This window comes from Amblyomma americanum, chromosome 5 (assembly GCF_052857255.1).
Source record: "Amblyomma americanum isolate KBUSLIRL-KWMA chromosome 5, ASM5285725v1, whole genome shotgun sequence".
Taxonomy (NCBI): domain Eukaryota; kingdom Metazoa; phylum Arthropoda; class Arachnida; order Ixodida; family Ixodidae; genus Amblyomma; species Amblyomma americanum.
The window spans coordinates 119,916,494-119,940,088 of NC_135501.1; the positions used below are offsets into that span (position 1 = coordinate 119,916,494).

At 45.7% G+C, this 23,595-nt stretch overlaps 1 protein-coding gene across 7 annotated transcripts in view; it reads right to left on the reverse strand.

The window, feature by feature from the left end:
• The window catches only part of LOC144132628 (uncharacterized), a 75,959-nt gene extending 62,873 nt beyond the window's left edge, over window positions 1-13,086 (reverse strand). For all 7 annotated transcript variants that reach the window (XM_077665163.1, XM_077665160.1, XM_077665166.1 and 4 more), the window contains exon 1: window positions 12,962-13,086. In XM_077665163.1, the coding sequence (XP_077521289.1) occupies window positions 12,962-13,004 (43 nt within the window). In that variant the 5' untranslated portion in view covers window positions 13,005-13,086. The remainder of the gene's footprint in view (window positions 1-12,961) is intronic.
• Window positions 13,087-23,595: the final 10,509 nt, after the last annotated feature.

Here is a 23,595-nt window from a genome sequence, read left to right on the forward strand (position 1 = left end):
AAAAGTTATCAGCACGGCAGCTAGGTAAAAACAGCTTTTCTTTCTTATTATTGAGACACGTTATAATGGCAGGAGTAATGGCGCCAGAAGTGCAGTATGAGTTACAGTATAAAGCATGCGGTCTGTAGCGGTCAAAATAAAGTATTTCTGAAAAGTTTCAGCACCTAGCTCCTGAAATTTGATGTTCTGAAAGAAACTATATTTCTACCTGTCCTAAAGGAAGTTAGTTCTGCGCATTCAAGTACGCTGCATCTTTTATTTCTTGGTTGTCTAAAGCATTCGTGTTAAGAATAAAAAGAGAGATCAGGAGTTTATAACCCTTGCCGGTTCATATAGTTTTTATACGTAGTGCCTTAAGAAACAAGCGTAAACTCCATCACGATGGCCCACACACAGCCTACACAGACTGCAGAGCGAACATAAACTTGCAACATACACAAAAGCATTTACTGCTTACACAAGTTAGCCTGAGCCGGGGCACAAATATCAGAATATTTGCGCCGGATAAACGGGAAGAGTGCTATAGGCGGCTTGTAAAATGGTCAAACTAATACATTGTTTTTATTCCCATTCTATCCGATAATTTATTCAGCGTTGTGGTGACGCGAGATAATTTGAAATGTAAAGTTGATGAACTTAAAGAGAAATTCCCAATGCCACAATAATTGAAATTACAGATTTGTTTTAGCTTGATCATGATCAATGAGTTAGACAGAGCAGTACGGTAGGTCAAAAAATTGACATGCAGAAAACCAAAGTAATGTTCGGCAGCCTAGCCAGGGAACCGCAGTTCACAATTGGCAACGCGATGCTGGAAGGGGTAAAGGAATTCGTCTACTTAGGCTAGCTAGATAGTCACAGCTGATCTGTATCATGAGAGGGAAACAACTAGAAAGATAAGAATGGGGTGGAGCGCATATGGCAGGTTCTTTCGGATCATGAATAGCAGTTTACCAATATTCCCCAAAAGAAAAGTGTACAGCAGCTGTATTTTACCGGTACTCACCTACGGGGCTGAAATTTGAAGGCTAACGAAAAGGGTTCAGCTTAAGTTAGGGGCAACACAGCGAGCCATGGACAGGAAAATGACAGGTGTAACGTTAAGAGACCGGAAGCGAGCTGAGTGGGTGAGGAAACAAACGCGTGCTAATGACATCCTTGTCGAAATCAAGAGGAAGGAATGGGCTTCGGCAGGGCATGTGATGAGAAAGCAAGACAACCGCTTGTCCTTAGTGGTAACAGAGTGGATTCCAGGAGAAGGCAAGCGTATCAGGGGGCGGCAGAAGGTTAGGTGGGCGGATGAGATTAGGAAGTTTGCAGGCATTGGGTGGTCGCAGCTGGCAAAGGACATGGTTAGTCGAGAGACATGGGAGAAGATTTTGCACTGCAGGGGGCGTAGTGAGGCTGCTGTTGCTGCCATGATTCTAACTCCGCTTAAATAAAGCAAAACTTCGATCTCCTTCGCGATCGTATTTTTTGGTGTACAGTACTGCTAGCAATATAGTTGAGAAACTATATGCCTTTAGGAATAGCCAAGCGGAATCACAAAAGCAAGGGTGCGTTATCTATTTATAATAAAAGAGTAAAATACTATGTTCTTTTATTGCCTGGTGACAACATGCCTACTAAAACGAAAGGTTTTATTCATAAAAAAATGAAATTTGGGCGTATTATATTTCGTTGATCTTTTTCTAACATTCGCAAATCAAACACCGTTTTTTCTTTTTGTCGTGACCTTTTGAAATCTTTGGGCTGTAATTAAAGATGTGTGCTGGCGTTCATGCATGCGGGTAAAGGATTTGAGGATCCTGTAAGCTATTAATTTTTTTCCCATGGTAGTATGCACAGAGCCGAAATTGGTCAGTACTAGGTACTGTGATCAAATAGCTTGCCCAGATGGAAAACTTGCCTCAGATTTTCTTGCCATCAGCGCAGTACTCATTGTAGCATTTTTGATCATTAACTGGTTTTAATAATAAAAATAATTGGTTTTTGGGGAAAGGAAATGGCGCAGTATCTGTCTCATATATCGTTGGACACCTGAACCGCGCCGTAAGGGAAGGGAAAAAGGAGGGAGTGGAAGAAGAAAGGAAGAGAGAGTACCGTAGTGGAGGGCTCCGGAATACTTTCGACCATCTGGGGACCTTTAACGTGCACTGACATCGCACAGTACACGGGCGCCTTAGCGTTTTGCCTCTATAAAAACGCAGCCGCCGCGGTCGGGTTCGAACCCGGGAACTCCGGATCAATAGTCGAGCGCCCTAACCACTGAGCCACCGCTGCGGGTTAGTTTTAACCACAGATGTGTTTTTTCGGGTGACTTCATTTTTGTGCTTTATTGTATTGTTTATCGTGATTTGTACATGTTTTGTTCAACTCTGAGGGCAGGATTTATGTAGTCAACAGGTAAGTGACATTTTTACTATATCAGTCCACCACGGTGTTCAACATAAAATCGTGCAGTTTCAAAACAAGTTCATTGCCTCTCACAGAACAGCGAGGAAACATTTTGCAGTGCAATGAGAGAGGAGGACTCACTGGTTAATTGGCGACAGACTTATTTATGCAACAGCGAGGCATTTTCATATATACAGAATATTTAGTGATTCCGAGAAACTGTCAGCAACCCGTTGCGCTACTCGATGCCTGCAAGAAAAAAAATCAATTGTGCCACCCCGAGCACTTTATATGGCGGGTTTAGGAGTAAGCATATTTGTTGCTGGGTAGTGACAACCATCATAACGTAAAACGTTTGGGCTGTGGTTCGTTCCTTTGGTGTGGCATGTGAATGTAACACTGGGAACAACAGTACTGCTACACGTAAGACGAAAAAGCATGGGCCTATAAACGGAACCTCGATATCGAAACAGGATATTTTGAGCTTGGCTACATCGAATACACAGATTATGCCCTGGAAAATCCTGTGCAGAAATATAAGAAACTAGCCCAGTATATCAAAGTGCAATTTCCCCGATCATTTGATGCGCTGAACTGCGCACCGCGTGCCTGCAAACGGCACTGATCCGAAAAAAGCTGTTTGATTCCTTTTTGGGCATAGAGACGGGTCCGCTGCGTTGCCTTGGGCACCTTCTGGCAGTGGCAGCGCTGTGAAACCGCGAGACGGAGGAATGCAGGTTGTGTTTACTCATTTTCAAGTGCACACCAATGTCATGCTGTTAAGCCGGCTCTATTAACTAGAGCCTACCGGCGGCTACTGCCTGGCGAGATTCGCTCACTTCGCTGTCAGCTTTGCTGCAGAAACCTTGAGTTATAATTTAAATGAGCGGTTATTCTATTTTGCAGCGTGCCTGAATCAGGATGAGCGATCTCATGGCAGGAAGTGACTAGTTGCAAAGAAATGTCCGGTGCGGCTTCGCGCTTGGCTGCCAGCACGCCGATTAGCAGCACGTCGTTGCAAGGAACATGTCACTTGTGCGGGTACAATGTATTCTTGCTTCCAGGATGCAGACAATTAAGGTTATCTACTGACGTTTTTTATACATCGATTTGTCGATATATCAAACTATTTCCCGATCTCCTTCAAGCTCGGTATATCCGGGTTCGACAGTATGAGGGCTGCAACAGCTTGGTATTCTTAAGTTTATTGCTATGATACTGCGGACTGCCAAGTGACTCCTGAGCAATTACGGTCCTGTCATGTGGCTTTTCTGCCTGCTGTGCCGCAAGGTTTTTGCTTCACAAGTACAATCTTTTTCAGCGAATGCGAAGAAACTAATTTAAAGATTGGCATCTTCGTACACGCCTGCCGGAATAATGGTTGGGGACTTTTGACGCATGATTGGCGCGATGAGAAAGCTCTTGATAGCTGAGAGCAACAATCATACGAGAAAATATTTTTGAATGATCTGAATATTCCACTTTACAAACCAATGAAGCACAATGCTTTGCAGTTACGGTCATTATAGCTGGAAATAAGCGCATTGTTTTGAGATATATTACGAGCTGTAATGGAAATATGTGTCGACTCAAAGGCAAGGGCTCATTATTGAGGACATGCGCATAGATGGCTGCCAACCGAAATCACAAGCTAGGCGTGACCGATGGGGGATGGAAGCGTGGCGAGACTTCATCGAAAAGACACGTTGCATGCATGGTCCAGCCCTCTCTCGCCTGTAACATGCACATACTTTTGATGTCAGTGAAAGAGTGGTGAAAAGGCATGGTAAAAAAATATTGAGCAAAAGATTGACAACTGGGAGTACATGCAGTTATTTACTTCTTTTACAGAAGCTATTGATTTCACACAACGTAGGCTACACTTGGCTTAGCATCCAGTCATTCATAACAACTACATAGTGATGCTGTTTCTGGGTCTTCCCTTTCAGTGAGAGCTTTAAGGAGGAACTGTCATTCCATGACAAACAAACGCTTAGTGTAAAGTGTACAGGGTCCCTAGTTTGCGTGAAGTTTCTCGTTATGAACTCAACCAGTTTGGCGCCGATAATCACTGAGAAGGCAACGGTCTTCATAATGGAGGCGCCAAGCCTTGGTTAGCCCTCTGTCACTATCATTTGAACTGCGGAGCTTTGTAAGAACGTGAAAAGGCCACAGATCGCCGGGTACTCTCAGTGCAAGTGGTAGGTGCACGAAACGAAATTTCTTCGTTTGCGCGCTATCTGCTGGGCAAGGCGCGAGTGGAGAACCAGGCGTAGTTTCTGATGTGGGCTAATGCTCGAAGTTGACAATGGTCAGCATGCGCTTCAAGACGCTGGGGCTACAGCAGCAGCACTTTACTGGACGGGTGTGGGTTGGTGTATTAGCACGCCAATTTGAGAGGGCAGACCGCAAACAGAAGTTGCACTGAGGGGAGTGTCAAGGAACGTTTCAGCATAATCAGCCTGGCTACGCCCACTGAAGAGCAAGGGCTCTCCCATGTCTGTCCAATTAACCCTGTTCTAGAGCAGCTGCAGCCGTTTCCCCGCAAACTTCTTAATCTCATCCGCCCGCCTAACTTTCTGCAGCTCCCTGCTACGCTAGCCTTCTCTTGGAATCCACTGCGTTACCCTTAAGGACCAGCGTTGTCCTGTCTTCCGATTACATGCCCTGCCCAAACCCATTTATGCATTTTGATTTCATCTAGGATGTCATTAACATGCCTTTATTCCCGCAACCGCTCTGCCCGCTTCCGATCGCTTAACGTTACACCTATAATTTTCTTTCCATAGCTCGATGCGTAGTCCTTAGCTTAAGCTGAACCCTTTTCGTTAGCCCCAAATTTTCTGTTCCATAGATGAGTACCGCTAAGATACAGCTGTTGTACACTTTCCTCTTGACGGATACTAGGTAAGCTGCCATTCATGAGCTGAGAACACCTATCATTTGCACTCAACCACATTCTTATCCTACCAGCTATTTCTCTCTCAAGATCCGGATCAACGATCAGAGATAGACTATCTGAGTACCTAGAAAACAAGCGAGTCTTCGCCGACTCGATGTACGGCTTCAGGCCAAATAAATCGGCTCAGGACATCCTGCTGCAGCTCAGCAGGGAGGTACTAAACCCGATCGAACATCCGAACGGGGAAAAGATAGTGCTGACCCTAGATCTGAAGGGAGCCTTCGATAATGTGACACACGAGGCGATCCTCACACACCTATCAGAAACGGGATGCGGCAGGAACGCTTTCGAGTACATAAAACGCTTCCTCACGGACAGACAGGCCTACGTGACGATCCAGAACGCGGAACACGGCCCCTTTCTATTAGGCACGAGAGGGATGCCACAGGGAGCGGTGCTATCCCCCTTGCTTTTCAACTTGGCAATGAAGAACCTGCCGGTCCACCTGGAGAAAGTCCCGGGTGTGCAGCACGCGCTGTACGCGGACGACATCTCCATTTGGGCCACGCAGGGCTCTCTCGGTGAAATGGAGGCCAGCCTGCAGGAGGCGGCCACCGCGGTGAACGAGTACGCGAAAAGATGTGGCCTTCATTGCTCCCCTCAAAAATCCGAATTCGTGCACATTCGCCCCAACAAAAAATGCACAAACAAGATAGAGTTGAGACTTGGATCGGAACCGATACCCGAAAGAAGAGAAATTAGAGTCCTAGGTCTTTTCATCCACCAGCGTCGGCTGGCGACGACCACGCTCGACAAACTAAAGAAGGTGGGAGATCAGGTGGGCCGGATGGTCCGCAGAGTCTCGAACAAGAAAGGGGGATTGCGAAGCAAAGACGCCTTGCGGCTGGCCAATGCCTTTGTAACAAGCAGAATCCTGTACTCGACCCCCTATCTCCGCCTCAGCAAACACGACCAGAACATCATCGATGTTATAATACGCAAAATGGCGAAGAAGGCCCTCGACCTCCCGATAACCACGTCTAACCTGAGACTCCAAGGTCTGGGTATGACGAACTCCTTCGATGAACTTAGAGAAGCCCACCTCACAGGTTAATACACGCGATTATCGCAGACGCCGTCAGGACGCCGCCTTTTAGCCCGTCTGCACATAGAACACACGACTCTAACCGAGGAGAGAGTAAGACTCTCTCAGGAGTGGCGTTACGCCCTGCACGTAAGACCACTCCCAATTAAGATGTCCAGGGACGACCACGAGGGTAGACGCAGGGCCAGGGCAGAGGCCTTAGCTCACCACTATGGAAGGAAACCCCCGGGGTATACTACGTGGACGCATCCGGCCCGCACCAAGGCGGGTGGTACACGGCGGCAGTGATCCACGAGTCCAAAACGGTGAACGGGCTCACCTTCAAAGCCCGAAGCGTCACTCAAGCAGAGGAAGTCGCCATCGCATTAGCGGAAACGCACTCCGATTCCAAGACAATCATAACCGACTCGCGAGGGGCGTGTCGGAACGTCCAACAGGGCTGGGTCCCGTACCTGGCCTACCGGCTACTGCAAAACAGCTCGTACGTAGGAGGTCCATCCCACCGCTTCATAGTCTGGGCTCCGGCCCACTCGGGGCTAGGAGGAAACGAGGCAGCAGATGCAGCCGCCCGCGCGCTCTCTAACCGGGCAACCTCGTCCCCCGCCTCCTCTGAAGAAGTAGCGGAAGCCACGCCGACCAACACTTACAAGGAAATAACGCAATTATACAAAGATAGACATAAACTGTACCCCCACCCGTGTAAAGGATTAACGAGAGCGGAGGAACGCCTGTTCCTCCGCCTTGTCACGAACACCATGATGTGCCCGGCCTCGCTAAAGCACTTTGACCCTGCCTTCTCCGGGGAGTGCTCGCACTGTGGGGAGAGGTCCTCGGACCTCTACCACATGGTGTGGGCGTGCCCCTCCAACCCTGCTTTTACTCCAAACCCAAACCCCACCTGGGAGGACTGGGAGGCGACCCTACTCGCCTGTTGCGACCTGAAAGCCCAAAAGGCGATGGTCGAACGAGCTATGGCGGCAGCGGAAGCCACTGGGGTCCCGTACTAGGGACTCCACCTAGTGATTGTGAGGGGAAGGGCACTAAGCCTGACTCCAGAGCACCCTCCATGTAACTCCCTCTTTTCAGAGGAAATAAACGTTTTTACCACCTACCACTACCGGCCCTAAGTAGAGGTATTCCCTTACCACTTCCAGCACCTAGGTACGAATTGTGAACTTGTTTGTGAATTGTGACTTGTGTGCGCTGTTATTTTGCGAGACATTTGAACAATACCTTGGTTTTCTGCATCTTTGTTTTGAGACCCACGTTACTGGTCTGCCTGTCTGACGCATTGATTATGCTTTGCAGTTCCGGGTTTGGTTTACGGGGGTTTAAGGTCTCAGAGTAACTCAGACCATAAGGGACGCTGTAATAAACTGCTCCTGGAAATTTCGACTACCTAGAGTTTTTTAACGAGCATTGACATCGGACAGTACGCAGGCCTTTAGCATTTCGCCTCCACAGAAATGCGACCACCGCGGCCGTGATTGAACCCGCGTCTTTTGGTTAGCAGCCCAGCGCCGTAACCACTCAGCCACCACGGCGGCTAATCATGCTCTGCAGTTCCCCTCCTTAGTGACTTAGCAAGGTAATTTCATCACCGAATCGCAGATTATTTAGGTGATCTCCACTAACTCCTATCCCCAACTCTACCCAATCCAGGCCCCGAAATACTTTCTGTAAAAAGGCGGTGAATAGCATAGCCGAGATCGTGTCTCTCTGCCTGACGCCCTTGCTTATTAGAATTTTATTGCTGACTTTATGGAGGACTATGGTAGATGTGTAGTTTCTGTAAACATCTTACAGTATTTTCACATAAGACTCTTCCACACCTTGATTCTGGAATTCCTGCATGACTGCTAAGGTTTCCACTGAACGAAATTCTTTCTCGTAATCAACAAAGGTAATACATATTGGTTGGTTACATTCTGCGCAATCTTCTGTCACCTGATTGATAGTCTGAATATGATATATTGTGGAATATCTTTTACGAAAGCCTGCCTGGTCATTTGGTTGATTGAAGTCTAAGGTTGCGCATACTCTATTAGCGATTACCTTAGTAAATGCCATGTCAGCAACGAACAGTAAGCTGATCGGTTCGTAATTTTTCAAGTCCTTGGCGTCGGCATTCTTATGAGTTAATAATTATAGCTTTCTCGCGAGCTTCTGGTACGCTCGAATTCATAAAACATTGCCTATACAGGGTGGCAAGTTTTTCTGCCACAATCCACTACCGTTCATTAACAGATCTGCTGTTACCTATCCTCACCAGCTGCTTTACCTCTTTGCTTAGCTCCTAAGGCTTTTCTACTTCCTCATTCGTTGCGGGTGGGATGACGCAATGCTGTGCCTGTTGCCTCTCTCATTAACTTTCTGATTACATTGGCTTGTGTATAGATTTGCATAGAAATCTTCGACTACTTTAACTATCTGATCTATATTGCTAGTGATATTGTCCCCTTTGTCTCTAAACGCATACATCTGGTTGTTTCTTATGCCTAGTTTCTTCTTCGCCGCTTTTAGGCTCCTTCCGGTCTTTAACGCAACATTAATAAAAATGTATTGGTACTTTATGTAGCGATGTCATGTGCTCTTGCGGGCCGAAAGTGAAACCACCTTAAAACATTCCTCTTTGATGACACCAGTAAGGAGGTACTGTACAGAGGCCTAATTTCTCCGCAGTCGCCAATTACAGTATAATGAAATATTGAGCACGTTTAAGTTGGCATTTATGAACGTAAAATCAGCGAACTGGGCCTCAAATGAAGCAGTTCTAGAAATAGAGAAAAATTATCAATTGTTTGAATTGTTTTGGCCGGCTGTTCAGCATTGGTAAGTACGAAATATTGTGCGAAAAGGCGTTTTTTGAATGTGAACACCACCGCCAGGTACCCCACCGGGCGATTAAGGAGTCCACTGACTCAAGGGGACAGTTATACGCGTTTCCTTTCCTTTTGTGGTTGTCTCAGAGGCTTGACGTCCACCGGCAGATTTTGAGTGTTTGAGGCTTACAGTGTTTTTGCGCAGGGAGGAAGTTTATGAACACGACGACGTGCAATGCACAGCGCGAATGTGTGGCGAATGTGTGGCAGACCAGGCGTAGTCTGCTGTGTCAGTAGCACAGGGCTCTCGTGCAGTGGCCAGCTTAGTTGATATGTGCCTGCCGCCGGGCTCGAAATTCAGCAGCGACCTTATTTATTTTTTCTGGAGGTAACTGAGAGGCTCCCAAAAAATTTCGCCTTTTTCAGGATTGCTAGTAAAGTATTGCTTTTTCAATAAAACGCAATTCTAGAAGAAGCATAAAACATTTCCTAAATTTGTTGCCTTGTTTTCAGCTCTGTGCACAGGAAACCAAAGATATCTTGAAGGCTCTTTTTTGGGTCGAAATATAGTTTCACCTGATTTTCAGGAAACCTGTTCAGGGTGCAAGCGTCGAGTAAAAGAAACGAAAGGGCGTATATATATCATATCACTGGAACGTGTTGCTCGTAATATCCATGCCGTAAAGCTGCTTTCAAGCTTAGCCTACCACCGTTAGAACCGCTGAGTACACTCGCGGCGTTTAATTACAGATTTAATGAACAGCAGCTCAAAGCACGTCCAGATGGGCTCTAGCAGTTTTGGTCATCTGAAAAGTATTCATCCTGTTCCCGGCAAGAACTGGCTCTTTCAAGGATAGATACTGCGCAGGTTCGGTACGCATTTTGGCGTGGCACTGCCCTAGCAGCGGGCCCGCAATACCTACACATGTCTCGCAAGCTCTCTTGGCGTTTTCCACACTGGGAATCTACTGAAGCTATTTCTTCGCACTCCTCTTGTCGGACAAATTTATCGCCAAAGGAGAGGGGAGCGAAGTGCTGAAGTAGTCCACTAATTGCACTCCTCTTAACCCGTATTCGGTCCGTCCACTGGTCTCGGACAGCTTTTTCGGGAACGGCACATAACAGCCATCATGAGCGACTGCATACTACATGGAAGGGCAGCTGTCGGAAATCAAGTTATTTCCTCGAATCTGGTCCAGTTATATTATTTTCTCAGGTACAAGCTAAGTGATTGTGATTAATGTGTAATGATTACAGTATGCTTAATACTGGAAAAAATTATATATTTTGGATTATTTTGACGCGTTTCTCTTTACCTAAATCCGATCTATGTTTAGAGCAAATCGGCGGTTGAAGAGGTGCAAAATAAGCTTAACCGTATTGTCAACGAGCCCGATCGCTGACCTGGTCTTGTCACCCAGTCTGACGTGTATTCCTACCTTCGGTTGCCAAACAACAAAGAAGTGTTGTTGTGTTTGGGCGTAGGTGCTTAGAAGGCGCGAGCGATGCAAAACACAATCTCGCTCAGTTTGCAGTGCCACTCTTGCCCTTATGCTTTCTCGAAGACGAGAACGATAGCCGCTTGTACGGACACACGCGCCTGGCACGTCCTTCAAGTCCAGAAAGTCAAGTGGCTTTACCACGGCTGCGTCCTTAGGGCAAAGGCGAAAATTTCTTATCTATTCACTCCTGCAGTGCTGTGGGATATACTATAGTTGTCTAGATTAAAATCAGTGTTAAAAACTATAATCGCGGGAAAGGCGCTAGAAGATGCTATTACAGGCGAGCGTTAAAGCGAAGTTAATTATCCGACCATTTTTGGAGCGGTATCTTTAGAATGAGCCGTTTACGGACTGCGCTAGGTCTTGTTGTAGCGCACATCTAGTGCGGGCAGGGCACTAAAATTTTTAATTATTTTTAAAGCCCACTGTAACTTCTGTTCTAAATGTTCTAGAAGCAGAAGTTGTTACACTAACAGATGGTATCTCAATAATGGTTCGCTCAATGCCGTTGCAACTCTGAAGCCTAGTTACTGAATTCCGGCAAAGAAATGGCATACTGCTGCGTTCTGTTGCCGGCCATTGACAAAGCCTAGTTCAAAATGCGACAGACATAATGCGCAGTGAGAAGGAAATGAAAACCTCACGGGAGAAGTTAAACGCCATCTGTAAAACGAGATTGCCTTACCGAGGGAGACTATATACTAAGGCAGTTCATTTTAACTTCGAAGGTAAAAATACTGGAAAATACTACGCTTTGGAAGTTTCAATGGACTCAGTCGTTACAGCGTTGTCAGCACATAATTTGTTTGTATTTCTTGACAGGTGTTCAGTTGTCCCCTTCGCGTTTCATGCAACGTACTAGCACCGGATTGTCTGTTTCACCTAATGGAGACAGATAATTCACAAGGCTCTTTAAACGCTTTGTCAGTAGGCGATTTCTTGGGCTTTGCCAACGATTTACTCTCTTGCTTTCGTCTTGTGTCCCGACAAATCGTTTTTACAAGTAATCGAAACGGTTATTGCTACGGTTCAGGTGAGGAATGCTTGAAGAAGAACAGTAAGGGCACGCGATGAGGGCTTAGGTCTACTTTGTTCTAGTGAATTCTCAGTGGCCGCAGTCGGTAATAACACAATCCACACCTTTGACTGCGTAGCTTGAAAACCTGACTAAAATGTTTGTTTCGCTAGAACAGAATTGCTTGTTCAGTTTTTAGACATCAATCGGTGCTAATGTCTGAGCCATTTTTCCCCGAGCAATGCTCAATAGGAGTGACCGCTATAGGGATGCTATTAGCACAACTTTCGCATTGTAGAGCGCATCGGTTTCAAGATCTTGTGAATGTTGGTGTGGCTATCATATGTCATTTGTTTATCCCCTTATTTTTGCATACTGCAGCCTTACCCGAGGCTATGTAGTCGCGCTTGCGCGCTTCTTCCGGCAATGTACGGCGACACGCGAAAGCAATCTTGTGCGCAGCTAAGCAAGAATCTAAACACGGCGTCACGACTATTTCGATCGCTGGCAGCACTTTGGCAACGCATTCACAACAAAATTATGTGATCGGTAAGTGCCGTCTTCTCTCTCAACTTTAGTGCGATTATTCACGGTTTACTCGATTTCAGCATTGCTCAAGCCTGATCGAAACCATGCCTCATCGTTAGGGTAACAAAAAACTCCTCCAAGCTTCTATATTCTGTCCTTAATCTTTCGATAAAAGAAGCTAGGCGCTTATTTTAATTCATATTCAGAAAAAGTAGAGTATGCTTCATTCTAATAAAAACAATATTAAAACTATTCAAAGATTTTACGTCTATTAAAGTTTCTTCAGCATGTAGCGAAGTTGAAAATTGAAAATTGGTTTTAAGAGAAAGGAATTTGCGCAGTATCTGTCTCACGTATCGCGGACACCTGAACCGCGCCGTAAGGGAAGGTATAAAGGAGGGACTGAGAGAAGAGAGAAAGAGGTGCCGTAGTGGAGGGCTCCGGAATAATTTCGACCACCTGGTGATCTTAAACGTTCACTGACATCGCACCGCACGCTGGCGCCTTAGCGTTTTACTTTCGTCGAAACGCGGCCGCCGTGGTCGGGTTCGAACATGGGCACTCCGGATCAGCAGCCGAGCGCCCTAACCCCTGAGCTACCGCGGCGGGTTAACGCCTCACAGAAACCGGACTCTAAGGGTCAGTATTTGGGACCGGATGATTTCCATGAAGCTTCTTTTTCAAACTTACCCAACGCGGCGCCGAGAAGCACAAGAAGAACGAGGGCCTTCATGATGGGCGCACGAAGGCCTTAAGGGCTCTCAACCGTTAGTGCCAGAGCTATGGAGTTTTATACGAATGTGAAAAGATCGCAGCGCTTCGCGTTCTGTCCCGGCAGAGAGGAGGAACGAGAGATAAGGCTTATTTGACTCCTGCTCCGCCTGCCGGCCGCGGTGAGAGTTGAAAATAAGGCAGACCATCAGCATCGGACGAATGAGTTCGGAGCTGTGAATGTCAGCATGCGCTTCAAAAAGGCAGGCGTAGAGGGAAACACAATGCCGTGTTACAGTGTGTGTGATCTTTTTGTCCCTGCAGGAGGGCCAATACGACGGTGCACGCGTGTAGAGCTCTTTTCGCAGAATAAGGGATGCCAATAACACTGAAAATTCCTGCCGGACAGAATGATATCGCCATTTCTCACCCTCAAAAACAATTACTCTGCAAAAGCAAGCAAGCAAGATGAACGCCGGGACGTTCTATGGTGCGCAGAGGACGTGGTGCCTGGTGCTGCAACTTCTTTTTCTGCAACGCGGTGGAATTTTTTCTTAAGGTACTCTAGCGGATTTTCCTTCACAGGATCTGCTTCGAATGACAAAAAAGGTTCATTTGGTATAAATGTGTTTTTTTTTCCATAGAGCTGAAGATTCGTGAATGTGCAGGTGTACGCCATGCATGCATTCCTAACGATTTTAGGACGTTCATGTTATCTTCATCAAATATGGGGTTGGAGATATGGAAACTAAATTGTTCAGCTTCTTCATGATAGTTGAACATAAAGCATGTCGGAAAGGGTTACATTTTGACCTGGCCGGGTGCAGCGTCATTCAAGATAGTAATACTCATAGCATGACATTTATGGTGATACTGATAGTGAGAGATGTAACGAGTTTTTAAGAAAAAGGTTTTGGCTTTTCCACATTACTTTTCAAACATTATATTGAAGCGGCAGGTTGCACTAGAAAATATATACCGAAATATATAGCACCTTTCTCTCATTTTTTGAAAGTATTTTGTCGCGTACATCATCTTTAGCTGTGCAGCACTTACACGTGTGCGCTAGACTTGACTACCTTTGTTACTAGAATACAAAAGCATTAGTTCAACGACACAGCGATATTGTTGAATGGAGAAAATCCTTAGAGGAGGGCGTCATTACCGTGGGTAGTACGTGATAGACTGAAGCTAATAAGAAGCCAAGTCAGCTGCTATGATTGGCTTCAACTCTTAGAAATTCACCTCATATTAAGCACCGTAGACAAAAATAAGTGACTGAAAGGAGTGGGCTAAAAGCACACTTCAGGAATAAACAAAATACGTTGCTAAATTTTATGTGCTATCTTCAGTTTTTCGCACAGCAAGCAAAAGTTACCTGTAAAGCTCAATTTCGGTTCGAAATCGCGTTTAAGTAGATTTTTATTAAACCTGTTCGGGATTCAAGAATCGGGTAAAGTTGGGTCTGGCCCCAGAAGGAAGGGCGCTGTGTATATGTCGCATCCTTGGAACGAGTTGTTCGTAATATTTGTGAGGTAAAGCTGTTTTCAAGCTTAGCCGACCGCCTTCAGAGCCGCAGTTCACAGCCGGGCGTTTGACTCCTGATTTAACGAAGAGCCACTCAAATCGCGGCAAGATGGGTCAAATGAGTTCTTGTCTATGTAAAATCTGCTGATTTCCAACGGGAAGAATTCGCTGTCTTAAGTAGTGGCACAGTGAATATTCGTTGCACATTTTGAAATTATATTCTCTCAGCAGACAACACGTACATATGTCTCGTAGTCTGTCTTGGCGTTTTTCACTTTGCTAATTAAATGAAACTATTTCTTCAGACTCCTGTTGACTGACAAATTTCTTATAAAAAGGAAGGAAAAGTGGTCAAGTAATCCGTAAATTGCACTGCTCTCAACTCTCATTCGGTCCGCCCAGTGGCCTCGCGAACCTTTTTTTTTTGGGGAACAGCACTTATCTACCTTCACGAGCGACTGCATATTGCATGGCAGAGCATCTACCGAGAATAAATTGCGTTTCATCAACCTGACCGGGATATATAAGTTTTAGAGATACAAGCCAACATGTAATGATTACTTTGTAGCGATTACATTATGGAGAATGTTGAAAAAATTATACCTAGTTTGGTTTATTTCTACGCACTTCTTTTTATCTAAGCCCAGACTGCGTCAAGAGTAAGTCGGCGACTGAGGCGATTCAAAATAAGCTTAACCATATCATCCACGAGCCGCCCTATCGCACGCATGGTCGTGTCACCCCGTCTGACATGTATTCTTGCCTTCGGTTGCCGAACAACAAAAAGTATTGTCGTGTTTGCAGGTACGCACTTAGGATGCGCGGGCGATGCGAAACACAATCGCGCTCAGTTTGCAGTGTCACTCTCGCCCTTATGCTTTCTCGAAGACCACAACGAGAGGCGCTTGTACCGCCAAACGCGCCCGCGCACGTCCTTCAAGTCCAGCAAGTCAAGCGGCTTTACCCCGACTACGTCCTGAGACTTAAGGGAAAAGCGAAAAATTTGTAGCCATTTACCCCCTTCAGTACTGTGAGACGTACTATAATTCTCTATATAGAAGAGTCAGTGTTAAAAACTATAACCGCGGGAAAGGTGCTGCAAGATGCTATTACAGGCGAGCGTTGAGGCTGAGTGCCGCCAGTTCTGTGCCGCGATACCTGTGTTTAACCTTGCGCGTCTGACTTTATTTTCCCACTTTGAAAGCAGGCCGCATCGAGGTAATGCTGCAGAGGAGGGAGCAGTGATACAGCACAGAAGTAGAGGAAGCTAAAGTGCAGGAGTGGAGGAAGCAGAAGTGTGTCGCCATCTTGCTTGCGGCCGCACAGCAGCCTGAAGTAGTTTTGTCCGCCGATTGTGTGACGCGTAATATTCGTGACAATATAAATAATTGCGCCTGAAAAACCGATTTCTGCACCCTCCGAATGTAATGTCGAAAAAATATCCCTTTTTTATCCTTGCTTCTGGTTTGTGTAGCCGGGATGTGTAGTTGTACGCCATAATACTGTGGGCCACCGCTCGAACGATCGTATTTATTTCGAGAACAGCGTGGCACGAGCACACGCTCTCGGCAGCAAAGACGAGGGATGGTGATGTTCGGTATGTGGAGATGAAAAGTTAGATCAAACTCACTGAGCCCGAATTAATTCCTTTCCTGAAGGAAGACAAGCACTACGGTCGCGATTTAAAGCTGGGAGGAGCGACGGGACTACTGCTTCATTATCCAGGCGTGAAGAACCTTATTTCTTTTTTGTCGCCGGCAATCGGTGACAGTGTGTGAGAGGCCTGAGGGGTAATAAACTGCAGGTGCTCGTTTTACCACGGCCTAAAGCGCTACGAACCCCTGGAGGAACCTCTTGCAGAAGCCAAGTGTGCAGATTGTTGTCCAGAGGAAATCTTCATGAGTGGAGAAAGGAACACGATGCAGTGGTGCTTATGATAGCAGTGTTTGCGTTTTTGCTGAGCGGCTTAGGTTTTGAAGCGGCAGGGTAGTAACAATGAGCCAGTCTATAATCAAACTGGTCGCTCAGAGACGCGGTCGGAGAGGCGGCAGCTGAGCTGAAGGTGGCATCCGGGACAGAGGAGGTAGCACGGCAATCAACCAGGAAGACATGGGTGTATTAAGTCGTGCTCTGAAGTTCTGAATTTTTTGGAAGGGTTAGAAAAGGCTTAATATTTCCCAATTTTTATGGTGAGGGCTGCTTTACAAGGATATCACTTCGAATAACGTACGGTTTGGTGCTAACAGGGTATTTTTTCGCTCGCCGCTAGTAGTTTGCTTCTGCCTATGAAATGGACAAATGTAGGTATCAGTACGAGCTAAGTGGGATTTTAAAGTCCCGAACTGGAACCAGGGCTCTGAGGGATGCCGTAAGGAATTCCTCCGGATTAATTCTGACCACTTGGCGTTTTTAAACATGTGCTGACACTGCATTTTGGATTCGTCGAAATACGGTGGCCGCGGCCTGGATTCAATCCTGGTGCATTGGAGCTAGCAGCCTAACGCCAAAAGCACTGAGGTACCGCGGCGAGTAATTGTATACAACAACTTCAATCAAGCATGAATTGAGATACATTTAGAAGCAGAGCTAGAAAAGTGTGGTTTCCTGCTCAGAAGAGCGCTCGCATGGGAGGTGATAGAAAGATATAGGAAGGAGAAGGGAAGATGGTTGTATGCTATAATGCACACTGACAGGATGGTTAATTGCGTCGAAAGCGTTTTCTGCGAACTTCCCTTTCATGCGAGGTATGACATTTTGGTCAGACAGGTCACTGCTGGACGGACTGCCTGAGGGAGCATAATAAATATCGGGACAAGACTGCCGATTCGAATTTAGTGCTGCATTGCCGACAACCCGATCAAAACTGCGCAGCTCTATTTTGATCAAATGTCTGCCGTTTTCAGACATAATGATCAGACAGCAAGAGAGGTAGTCGAAGACTATCCCATTCATAATGGCGCTTCCGCAGGCTTGAGCAAATCTTAGCTATAATTGAGAAGCCATAGAATTGCTTCCTTAGGGGCCACATTTTCAGAAATTTAGTCATATTTGTGTGATGAAGCAAGGATCTTTTCCGTTGTTTGTCTTTGTTTTGTTCTCTTTGGTTTTCATTTTGTCGGGCAGAGATACAATTGCACGTGTGTGTGCATTTAAAGCGTATGAGGAAAGTCAGCGTTCATGGTGTCTTTCCTGCTCAGTTCCTGGTTTTTCTTTGCTGTTTGAAAGGGCGGAAGATGCATCCAGTTGGCCAAGCACACTGATTATTCAACTTTTGAAATGTGCATGGATTCATGTATCTGTTCAGCTTTGAAAAGTTCAATCACCGCTATGTGTTGCCCGCTGCATACCTGTTCCGCCATTTAATTGGTACGTTAATAGAGCAATATTCGTATAATTCTTCGAACCAGTTCGTAAAGACGATTAGCGGTGTATAGTTCCCTTTCCATCTAATGTCATTACGCGTGTGGTCTTTGCACCTAGTGTGACTGTTATTTTTTCTCAAAAATTCTGTCCTTATTAACCGTGGTATGGTCTGAATAACTGAGTCTTTGCTAACTGATGAAACCTCCTCTGCCCACTATCTTCATAATTGTTTTGTAATTTATCACAGTGGCGGAAATTACGAACATACTGACGAGCGATGCCGTGGCGTTCTCGCAATTAAAAAAATTCATTCAATTTGCAGCTACGAACTGGAATTGCACGACGAATCCCTGTGGACTGAAGTTAATCTAAAAGGCACAAAAACTCCTTGTCAGCTTATACAAACTAAACCTATCTCTTGATGCTGATGCCTTGGAGCGTATCCTTGAACCACGTGGCAATGGCCCTGATCCGGAGAGCTACCACGTCTCACTATTGGCGACCTCAGTGTTCCTGGTCTTTTGTGGATGGATGACGACTTGTTGGGAAATGACGCTCGCTTGTCTGCTAAGGCTACTCATTTCTATACTAACTCATGCGGCGACGCCTTGAACGTGCTACAAGCAAATATTGGTAGCCCCACTGTTTGGCCTGTTTGTGATGCTTAAGTGCCAGCTGATGCGTGGCGTGTTCTTTTTGGCAGTTCTTTTTTCTTACGGGGTCTGTGCTTGTAAAATTGCCTGATCCTCGCCCTGATTATGCCAAGGGGAATTTCTTAGGACCTTGTGACTACATGCACGGCAATGCTCATCGTATCATTGTAACAAACAGACTTCCCGAGTGTTGTAGAAGTAGCCCGATTGACAAACTTCATCAAGGAGACAATTGATCGTTTTATTCTACGAAAGAAAGAGAGAACGTCAAAATACCCTGTATGATTTTCTGTTGAACTTATATGTTTTATGTGCAGGAAGCTTCACTTACGCAGGCCTGATTAGAATACCTGAAACGGCTTAATAGCTGAGTTCAAGGCCTACAGAGCCGAAGCTAAAAGGTTATAGAGATGCGACAAATATGTTTTTATAGAAAAGAGCTTCACGCGACACGCGCAGAATTTCTGGCGCTCTTTGCTCGCGCAAGCGCCGAAAAACCCAGTCCCCCCATAATCCTGATTTCGAACGCCGGCTATATTACTGACGCTTCAGACATTTGTGAGATGTTTGTATCCTGCTTGTCGTCTGTGTTTACAGGCAATGGCACTAGCTCCCAAACTATGGAAAGTGATGGTGCGCGCACTGTAATACAGCCAAGAGTTAGTGGAGAAGATACTACTGACGCTATGCGTCATCCACCATCTAGAATACCTGTGGCACTGATGGCATCCCTCCCTTCCTTGTTATGGTTTTTTGCGACTTTCTGGCACCACTACGAGTAGCAATATTTAGGTTGTCTTTCAGCACGTCGTCTTCTCCCGGTGCTGGGAAAGAACCTGTGGTAGTGCCACTGTTTAAGGCCGGAGCACCCACTGCTCCCGGTAACTACAGGCCAATTCCCCGTCTGCCTTCCTTTGATAAGGTGTTTGAGATAGTCATTCTTTCAAAGCTGTCGTTTTTTTTCGAAAAGACACTTGCGTGACTATCAGCACGGCTTTCGAACAGATTGTTACGTTGAAAATACACTTCTCAGTTTTTCGAGTTGTGGTGCTCCTCCAGTCTTCTGCAGAGAGCAGATGGATGCTGTTTATTTTGATTGCAGCAAGAAGTTTGATGTACTAAACCACTGCATTTAAAAAAAACTGTTTAACTATGGTCTTTGTAAGCCCTATTGCAGCTGGTTTGCTAGCTACCTATAAGGTAAACACAGCCGCGTGAGCTACCGTGAAGTAAAGTCTAGTCAATTTCCAGTACAGTGTGACATCTGGGCTTCGTTAGAGATCTAATTTGGCGTCTCTGCTGTACAATCTCTTCATCCGTGACCTTTATGAAGTTGTTCAATCTCAGGTGTCCCAATATGCTGACGTCCTAACGATTTTCCTCAGAATCCGCTCCACCGAAGTGCAGCTTAATCGAAGACGGGTGCTTGTCAAATAAGAACTTTAATGAAAAAAACACTGTCATGATACTGCTTAAGTGCAAGACCTTCCTTGTTAAGTTTTCTTGCTCTATCAACAGCCGGGCATTACGACGATGTCTGTTGTTCGTGACTTAAGCGTTCATCGAGATGCTAAGTCGCGTGTCTTGCCTCACATCCTGGATGTCAAAAGCAAGGGTCTGCGTACGCTTGGCATGGTTACCCATGTACGCAGATTCCTACGCAGTACTGCATGCCACGCTGCCTTGTACCGGAGCCTAGCGGTGCCGAGAGATGAGTATGCTGCCGTTGTATGGAGTTTGATCTGCCGCACCTCTTCGCACAAACTCGCAAATCTGAAGATTTCTGAGGAATGCGAAGAGTCGTGCTGTCTGCTTATCTGCTCCCCGAGATGATTACAGGTCTGCCCGGTGTGCTCTACCTTCTCTTCCCTTTCAAGTGCTTAGGCGAGTACGTTGACTGCATGCACTTAGCATCTTTATTTAAGTATTTGGTGCCAAGACGGCCCATGCGCCAAAACGTGCGTCTGACGAGTCACCGCTCAAAACAACCCCATTGTAGGAATGTGTACGTATTACGCCATTTCATAGGTTTATAATTTTTTTGGCGAAAAACTTCCTCACTTAAACTCTTAACACCTTTTGACCGTTAACTGTTTCTATTATTCGTTGTCAATCACATCGTCTTCGCCTGCTGAATTGCTCTATTTTTACCTTTTCTATTCTTTTCATTGTTGCTTGCCCTTCCACTGCTCTGGATGCACCACCGTAAAAGGCCTATGGCTTTCTTTGGGCACCACACAAAATATAAATAAATAAACAAATAAACAAAGAAATAAATATCATGGATCGTGAGCAACTCGTCCAGCTATACGTTCTTTTATGAAGTACTGTTGCTAACTCTTTTTATTTGATCAAAACACGTTTGAAAAGAAACCTCTACAATTGCCACCGGCTTAGTGAGCTGGTTAGAAAGTAGAAGCAAAATATGATCCGCTGAACGAATAAAGCCTGCAGTATAACCTTGGTTACATGACGCTATATGATAAATTGGCACAGGTACCCAGGTGGGAATTTTAGCATAAGCATCGCAAAACGATTTGTTTAACAACAGTAATCGTTAATGCTCTTTTTTCACGACTCTGTTATTGGGACAATATGATGGATGAATGTATTGTTCAAAAGGTCGTATAGAAAGCGCAGCACAGTAGCACAAAAACCTGTAGCTAAACCTGCGCAATGTCTTTTTATTGTCGATATATTAAAGTGGGTCTCATTCGTTTAATTACATGATCGCGACACTGAGGAGGTGTCTGCTCACGAAAACTGAGGAGTGGCACCCCTCCGAAAGGTATCACCCGTCGCAGACGTCCGACAAGGCGCTCCGATCTGATGGTGGAGGCGGGGGCTTGTAAATTGCGGGTAACTTTTTTACTGGTTGTTTTAGCTCCCGATGTTAATATATTACTAGCGCTTTGAAATTAAGGAACCTCCACGTGAAGTACCGTTGTTTCGTAGAGGTCCCCTAACATCTGGTCAGCGACCTCACGTTGTTGTTCGCGGCAGCGAGCACGAGGTGCTGACACTGGGCGCCTTTCAGGTAACGCGAGTGAAACCTTTTCTTTCAGTAGGTCCACTCGGCGCAAGGTTTGTGGAGTTTGCAGGTCTTGGTCTGACGCTTTTGTAGAGCTGCCGCACCGAAAGCTCGTGACTACTGGGAGGGAACACTGCGATAAGAAGATGCCCCGCAAGCGTGAACGTATCGCGCTTAATACTCGCACTGATAAGCTATCAAAGCTCAAACGAGCCGGCACACTCATTTCCAGCTCTATGCCATAAACTCCCCTTAGGTCGGCAATAGGCTTTAGAACGCCCATGAGCCTTCTCAAAACACCGCGCTGTTGTACCAGCGCCATCTCTGGACGACGGACGCGTGCCAAGAATACGAAGTGGCACGAGCCACTTAACAGAAACGCTCGGGCTGCGGGTCCGCACTTGGAGATCGTAATAAATAAACCTGTGCTGGAGTACAGGAGACAACTGTTTCAGATCCTGTCTCCGCCTGCGCTTTACTGCTGGTGACCTGGACATGATCCCTTAGGCTGTACCCGTTCTAAAACAATTATCAGAGAACATGTTGTGCAGGCCTGGAACAAAATCTGTACTTCCTCAGGGAACAGCGCTCTGAAATGCATGCAGCATGCTCCGATAATCTGATGTAAGCATTACGCTGAGGCGGTCGCCCTAGGCTGAAATGGAAGCCTGGTTGATTGAACATTTTGCTTATACTTGGTCGCAACAAGTACATCTAGAAAGCAGCTTGCTTCTTTAGTTATTCGTGGTCAATTATGGACACTTGCGTACCACATCTTTCGGCAAGGTTTATGCGTTTCTCGCCGAAGTTTATTTAAATCGGAGACAGTTACATCGAAGTGCAATCATTTGCGCTTCACATTTTTAAAAATGGCTTTTCAGTAGTGAAACCATTTTTGCGGCCATCGATGCTTAACTGATAAAAGCCCTAGTTGTATGTTCACGCGCTCTTTCAGGATTCTTAAGCGATCGATGCTGCTCCTGATCGCAGGGTTTACATTATATGCTGACCATGGTAGTACAAGGCGATGTTGTTTACTAGCTGATTGTGAGTCGAGATCTACTTTATTTCGCGGCGGCATAGCATATCTGCGGGGCAAACTAGTATCGGGAAGTAGAGCTGAACGCGCAATAATCACTTTTCCCTCGACAACGCTCGCATCGCTTGTAGCGCATTCCATTTATGAAGGCTGAAGCAGAGTGTCTAGTGAATCAAAAGGAAAATATCGGACTCGTGAAAAAGAGGACTAAAGTGACTTCTGTCGCGCAGGCGTCAAGAACTTCCACTACTTCTTCACAAATTTGACCTCTATTGCAGATAGTTGAGTGTAATGAGCGATTACACTGAATGAGCAAAAGTTTAATTACACTGTAATTATTTTACGACGTTTTGGGATTTATATCTTTTCCAAGTTTTAAAATTGGGCACAAATACTTGGACACATGCAGTACACCGAGTGAGAAACTCAATAAAGCGCCATCGCCTGACAGCGCAGCAATCGGACTACGAAAAATTCAGCCTATTTTTCCGCTAGCGGTAGCTTTTGCATGAACTAATTTTTAAGCAGTACTCCTGCTTCGTTTCCAGGTGAGACTTGAAACTTTCTCGCACAACCATGGCGGGAAATATTGTATCATCTTTTCTTCAAATGGGTTAGGAGTTGATGTAGTTTCTGCGAAAAGAAACCAAATTATTCTCATTTTACGGTTTTTGCGCTTCTGTGCTCTTTCCTGAAAAATGTTTCGCCATCGGCCATGTACGCACAGTCCATCCACGGGGCAAACACGGGTAAAACTGCACCAAACCACTGGTAAAATTTCACCACCACCATACGCACCCAGCATACTTCCTGAATAGGAGGGGTAACCCAGCAACTAGGCCGCCACTATAATGATATAGTAGATTAAAGATCCACTCTGACATATAAACCTAATATGTAACCATTTCTTCGTGGTCACAAGCCAGATGACAGTAGATCATTTGCGTTACAAACTCGAAACTATACAGAAGTTTTTTAAATCAGTTTCTTAAGTGGCACA